Source organism: Monomorium pharaonis, chromosome 10 (genome assembly GCF_013373865.1).
Source record: "Monomorium pharaonis isolate MP-MQ-018 chromosome 10, ASM1337386v2, whole genome shotgun sequence".
NCBI lineage: Eukaryota > Metazoa > Arthropoda > Insecta > Hymenoptera > Formicidae > Monomorium > Monomorium pharaonis.
The window spans coordinates 7,995,934-8,002,886 of record NC_050476.1 but is presented as its reverse complement, the minus strand read 5'-3'; the positions used below and the strand labels follow the sequence as shown (position 1 = coordinate 8,002,886).

Sequence of the window (6,953 nt, the reverse complement as noted above, 5' to 3'; positions counted from 1 at the left end):
GACAAAAATGTAAAAGTATTATTTCTTTTTCAACGTTTTAATGCAAATATTTATATTAAAAAAATCTATAGAGAATTATAAAAACACTTTCACAGAGATAATTTTATTTATAAAGATACAGATATATTATAAATTTTACATTCTTATACCTATACTTATTTGTATTTAACGAGGAATAAAAAAACGGCTTACATAGGTAAAGTACATTGTATATTTATTTTCTTATCTATGAATACATTTTATCTGCATGTATGGCTTATGACAAGGATGTAATGTAAATTAAACATGATACAAATTAACATGGGCAAATATCAATATGTATTCTACTAAAACTGATTCATATGAATAAATCTAACGTATTTCGATTGTCAAATAATACACAAGTCTAAAAAGATACCTATGAAAAATCGTTTGCGTTGTCCAAATAACATGGTTTAAATGCCATAAATTTGCAAAGATCATTTAATAATAAAGTTCTATAAATTTCATAAAACTAGTCATCTGATTCGAAGAAACTGTACTGTGTAAAACGGATTTTGTTGGAGACAGTTCAAGCGACTTGCACGACTTTAGTCAGCGGATCTTTTTGCGCCGAATTAATCTTATCGCCCAAGGACAGAGCCATACCTTGGCTCTTTGCTCTAATACGAATGTGACCGACTACTGGCGCATCAGGTTTATTTAGTGGTTTCTCGATAGACAAATTCGCCAATGCATCCTCACCAAATATCGATTTGGCATACATATTTGCAGCCATAAATCCACATTGTCCCGAAAGAGCCTGTAAAGGAAATGATAAGTTTTATATGATAACAAGAATATTATTTTAATGAAAAGAATAAGTTTAATAAAATAATTAAATGTACCTTTTCTGGTGTGAGACAGCGCATATTCGTGGATTTCAATAAATGCGCAAGATATTCTCTTAAATCAGACAAAGTCGTATTGACAGAGACTTTGTTCTCCCATTCAAATTCAGCCCACATCTGACGGAATTCTGTGTCAGTGCACGTTGCAGGCACTATATAATCCATAATGTCAATGTGTATATCATTTAGAACGACGACACTTCTGTCAGAGCCCGCTCCTGATACGTCGTAAACTGTAATAAAAAAACATACTAATTAATATAAAGACCATATATATGGGTAACGCAATTAAAATCAAGAATGACCCAATAATGATCAAAACACATGGTCAACTAATATTCCTTGTGTAATTTTATGTACAATTTCTAATTCTTTCCAAACTAGAAAGATATTACCATATACCTCGATAGTCTAGTATGCTGACATCCACATAGAATGTGGAAAGGTTCAAGTTTTCATTCTAAGGTATAAATATTTTTCATAATAAATTTTTTACAGTACTTCAGGGTGGAGATTTTATAGATACTTATATCAGTATTATTAAACTGAAAATCAAATTAATATTATAATATTAATAATATATTGTAATACTATTATTCTGATTTATCTTAAAACCGACGAAAAGTTTGGAAAAAACTAGAAAATGTATATAAAATCATACAAGAAATATTTAAGTACTAAAATCCACCATTAACTATTATTCTTTCTTAAATGTAATTGTAAAGAAACCCTGAAATTTATATTTTCCAAAACAGCAACAAAAGAAATTTTCTTTTAGACTTTACCTTCAAAATTATGATAGTTGTGAGACAACATCAAGAATTTTAATATCATTCTGCGAAAATTTAGTAAGATATATTTTATTTAGTATAATAATTTAGTAAATTTTATTATTATAATTTAATACAATTTTAGTATAATTTACCCAAATTATAATAACACACTTCATGTTATCCCACGATTACAATTTGGAAAATATTCTAAAAGGAAATTTTCTCTGTAAAAATGTATTGTAATTTTTCTTGAGTATTTGAATTTCATTCACCGATATTTCCAAATATAATTCCATTTTCTGTAGATGTGACTTTCACGTTTGCTTTGATAGTGGCAAAATCCCTAGGTGCAAGTACGATAGGTTGCGGTCTCTCCACCAGTTTTAGATCGCCCAAAGTGGCCAGTTCCAATGTACAATTCTGCAGCGTATCTTCTGTTTGATTAACTATCAGCACGTCAAGCACAATGTCGTACTGATTAACATGAACTAAGGCCTCTGCGTAAACTGGGTCCGAAAAACCGGTGAGTTGAATAACTTTGCTTAGAGCACTCGGCGCGTCTCCACTAGCACCAGGTCGTCCTGCTACAGCTGCGCTAAGACTTTGTTCAAACATATCGCCAGCCCCACCAGCTAGATCAGATCCTCGGCTCAACTGCAAGAATTGTATCGCATCATCAACTTGGACAATATTGCCTGGCTTTTCTTTAGCTTTCTGATTTTGCGAGTCCTCTTCCGCTTTGGCGGTCAACATTCTACCCAGCGCGTCACGGCATCCTTCGGTGAAAACTTTCTGTACAAGAGGTGTAGGGCAAGCGAGGGATCTGAGACACAGGGAAATTCTTTCCGCGTCGTCATGTGTCATTGCTTTTGTGGGAAGACCCGAACGACCTAGTTGCAGTATACTGGTCATTACAAACATTGCTTCGGCCTGCAATCTGTTGCTCTTTTGTACATTGGTCTCAAGAATTTTGTAACGAAGAGATAATTTTGCTAATGTGGTAGCCAAGGATGCACCAATAAAGAATTCACCTTCCATCATATATTGCACTAATGCTGGTCGCTTTTCCTCCTTTTTCCCTATTGATTAATTCCAATGTGAATAATACTACACAAAGTATTGGACATGTCTTGTATATATTATATAACAGTAAAAATTACTCACGTGCAGATGCAGCACTAAAAGCACTTTGAGTTGCGTAAGTACCATCGGAAGTGACGAGTTGCGCAGGTGTAGCTTGCGAGTTACCATCTTCGGACTTTTCACCAGCTTGACGTTTGTTTTCTGCTTCGAGCAATGGTAGCTCACCTAACGCTGCTCGTATACGACTCATCACGGCTTCAATGTCCTCTTTCGACATGGCGTATTCGCCGAGAATCCAGAGTGCAGCCCTATGTACTTTTACAGATCGTATGTGTGGAAACACCTAATTTAAGAATCAAAAATAACTTTTGTGTTAATCTTGCCAACCACTTTTTTTTTTTTTTTTTTTTTTTTTTAGTGCGCTATCACATACGCACCTCCAATAATTTCTCGATGATCAATGGTCTCAAATTCTCAAATCTCTGAATGGCTTCACGAATGAATACAAGAAGATCTGTAGCAGCTGCTTCATTACTTTCAGATAGAAAATCGGTCAATACTGGAATAACGGTAACGGCAACATCCGCAAATTTCATGGAACAAGTGTGGAGAGTTCGTATCAAAAGCTGACGGTATTTTCCAGCATCCTCGTGCTCACCGCCAGCTGTCCTAAGAACTTCTTTCTTCAAAAGCTGAACCATCTCCTCGATTGTGCGAGTTGTAACCAGATCCATGGCTAGAGCCAAGGTTTTTGTTCTAACTTCCAAGGCTGGTGATCCTATTAAAAATACATGACAATAATAGTAGTATGTAGAAATGTTGTTTAATAAGTGTAAGAAGTTTTTTGTTATTTTTATTTTTGCATTATTGTATACCTAAAACGCGGAGTATATCCATTACAAGATCTTGAAGCACCCGTTCATGCACGGGACTATCTTTCATTGCAATTAGCCGGTCTAGTACAATAAGTTTAACATTATTGTCACTCTCCTTGACAACCAATTCAATATAGCAAGAAGCTGCGGCTTTAATCGCAGTTGGCGCATTAGAAAGTGTCACCAATGTGCCGGCTGCTTCATAGCGCACCGCAGCGCTAGGTGAATTTAGCAAACTATAAATACATCTGATAAAACGTGCCCTTTCTGATGAATTTGCAAGGCAAACCTGCAAAAGAAAAAAATATATCAATAAGTTATAAAATATATCTATAATAATAAGATATCTGAACTAAATAAGATCCCTTTAATAACTTGTTTAAATGTTAAATTAAATAAGTTTTCAAAAACTAAAATAAACAATTTAAAATCATGCATTCTGCATAAAAGAATAATAAAAAATTTAAAACTGGTTTTCAAGAATTTTTTAAAAAATAAAATAAATTAGTGAACCTTATTTAGCTCAGACACCTTAATTATTAGGCAAATTATGTTTTTTAAATACAATACATTTTTCATTATGCATAATTTCAATATACCTTATATATTAATTCAACAATGACCAACTGTAGTATATCACCGAAACTCGGCACTTGATCGAGGCATGCGGCTAAATATGCGAGAGCTTTGTTTTGATCGGCATGCAGCAGCATTAAAAACGCATTTCTTCTGCACGACATATCTTGCTCTCCTTCCAGGTACTTTGCAATCAGATCCGGAGCGTCTGGTATAAGGAATTCAAAATTTCTGTATATGGTAAAAATGGCGAGCACCGCATTACGCCTAACATAGGAGTGTCTATGCTCCAGACAACCAGTTATGGCTGGCATCAGGGGCTCCAAAAGCTCTGGCTCCTTCAATTTGCACAAAAATCTACAAATTTAACAACAAATTTAACATAAATGAAAAAACTGTGACAGGTGTAATACAATTAAATGGAGAATCAGGTCTTAGTGATTAATATCTCTTGTAAAATCTTATACATTTCCTAATTCTTTAAATGTTTTGTTATTTTTGGTCTTAAAATATTGTTTTAATTTGAACTAGATTAATATCACAATCACATAAAACAATTATGGATAAGCCAAGCAGAACTGCAATGGTCTAGTATAACAAGTATTATAAACACTACAACGCAGAAAATCTTCTAATAGATTTGCAAACCTAAAAAAGAAAAATTATATCATTAATTATTACATACTATCAAGAAGATTCTTTGGTCTTTTCATAATATAAGAACTAGATCAAATTTTAGAATAAGTTTATGCTTAATACATAAGCATTTGTGGTTTTAAATTTTTTCATCATATAATTAACTTTACTATCTTTCCCTTTTATACTATTTATAGAATATTTGTCATAGTTTTAGAACGTATTTAAAGTCCTACTTGGCTTATAATCTACATATTAGTGTTTTATATAATTTTTTATCAAATTGAATCTTTTTCATTATTATAATATATTATGAACATTGCTTTTTCATTATTATTAATATTACAATATTAAATTAATAATTTAACAATGTGTAATACCTAATTTTTTTCTTACATATTTTCTCTTACAATATGGTTGCTAATACAGTTTAATATTTCCTAGCAACATCCCATACAACTCGCACTCATTTTTGTATAGTCTTACCTAAGAGTGGATCCCCTAACAAATTCGTTAGGATGCTGCAGATCTTTCCTATATGCATCGCATACCAAGATCATTTCCTGTAGCAGTTTGCCATCGCCGGAGGTCTTCGGCACGATCTCCCAGAATATCAGTAGCAATTTCTTGATAGTGTGATTCTGCAATGGAAGAACGAACCTGATGATTGTCATCAGAAGCCCCGGCAGTCGTTCGCCACTCAGGATCATGTGAATTGTCTTCTTGAGTGCATCAATCTTCGTTTGAACGCTACCCTTCTCGAGATCCTGTTTCAGCTGTAACTCGTTCAGCGGCTCGGTGTCTGTCGGAATGTTTATCAGGGTGTAGCACGGCTGCTCGGTCATCGTGCTCATTTTCTCAGCTGTTTGTGATACGCCGCACGATGGAGAAAAGCTTTCTTACGATCTGTGGAAAGGATCGGAGTATTGATAATATCACGGTTTTTTTACGAATAATTCTATACGTAAGAAAACAGTAAAAGAATTTGTGAGGTTATGTAAATGTCAGGCATTCTAGTTTACTCTGTACATACATTAATGACACCGCAAATCGAAACTTGACACGAGACGCTTGCGAGGAACAAATTGTACACATACCGAAAATTAGGGCTGAGAAAAACACACGCAAATAATCAGTCTGTTAAAGTTTACTGACATTTAGGTACATCTAGCCGCAAGGGGAAACGGTATACGTGTCATACGTGTCAAACCGTAACTAGACGATAGTCGCGAGATGTCGCTAGCTTGCTAATATACCTGCGTGTCCCTATTTCAAAACTCCTTTTACTATTAATAGAGCAATTATATAAAATTAGATATAATTGGAAAATAATTTTCCAATTATTAACATACGAAATAACAAAAAAATATTGTTTTCGTGCAGAAATGTATTTTTATTTTATAATTTTTTTCTTTTGTCCAGATAAAATTTTTTATTAAAAAAAATTTATAAGTTAAAGTTTAATATATGTTTTAAAAGTAACTAGTTAAAGTTAAAAATTAAATCATTTAAGATTAACTAAAATAAATTAAAAGTTATTAACTTCTTAACTTTATTATTAACTTTCATCTTTTTAACTTTTTAACTTATGTTACTACCCAACCCTGCTCTTCAATACAACATAAATTAATAAAACGCAATTTTTACCTATTTATGTCAAATTATATATTTTTTAAGTACGTAAAATGATCATGTGCATTTTTGTAATATTTTTAGCATATTACAAAATATTATAAAAATATATAAAATATATTCATAAATATTTATTACTATTTATTTGTAAAAAATATTATATAAATTTTTTCCACATATTTATATATTTTTTATATACTTAAAGAGACTTGGTAAAAAAATTTTCATATAAATAATATGTCCATATATTTATTTATATAAGTTTTTTTTTTGTAAAACTGGCCTTATACAATATGTCTCTAATACATCCAGAAGGTAAAATTGGTTGTAAGAGTGCTGCAAAATTGCATTTTATTCTGTCCTGTGCATGTGTTTATAATGCGCGCTTTTAATTGATTTTAAATGCTTTGTTAAAGCGCTTATTAAATTTTTACATTTGCATCAATGTTTTTTGACCATTTTGCAGACTCTGATGTGTTAATTAATTAAGAACAGATTGATACAATTAT

The 6,953-nt window shown here is 32.3% G+C and overlaps 1 protein-coding gene across 2 annotated transcripts; it reads right to left on the bottom strand.

The window, feature by feature from the left end:
• Window positions 1-193: 193 nt before the first annotated feature.
• Window positions 194-6,034, bottom strand: LOC105830599 (coatomer subunit beta). Of its 2 annotated transcripts, none has more exons than XM_036292976.1 (9): window positions 5,910-6,034; window positions 5,299-5,718; window positions 4,200-4,533; window positions 3,601-3,889; window positions 3,163-3,503; window positions 2,807-3,068; window positions 1,915-2,721; window positions 867-1,102; window positions 194-781 (listed from the first exon to the last, which is right to left on the bottom strand). In XM_036292976.1, exons 2-9 carry the CDS (start codon window positions 5,664-5,666, stop codon window positions 551-553), a joined length of 2,868 nt encoding a protein of 955 aa, XP_036148869.1. In that variant the 5' UTR covers window positions 5,667-5,718; window positions 5,910-6,034; the 3' UTR covers window positions 194-550. The 2 variants fall into 2 exon arrangements, with proteins under 2 accessions (XP_036148869.1, XP_036148870.1); XM_036292977.1 differs by having other exon boundaries at window positions 5,846-6,027.
• Between the last annotated feature and the right edge of the window lie 919 nt (window positions 6,035-6,953).

Coding starts and splice junctions, on each gene's coding strand:
- LOC105830599 (XM_036292976.1), bottom strand. CDS start 5,666: ATGAGCACGATGACCGAGCAGCCGTGCTACACCCTGATAAACATTCCG. Junction 3,890..4,199: donor TTGTTGAATTAATATATAAG/GTATATTGAAAT, acceptor TTTCTTTTGCAG/GTTTGCCTTGCAAATTCATC. Junction 1,103..1,914: donor AATTATATTTGGAAATATCG/GTGAATGAAATT, acceptor TTTTTATTACAG/TTTACGACGTATCAGGAGCG.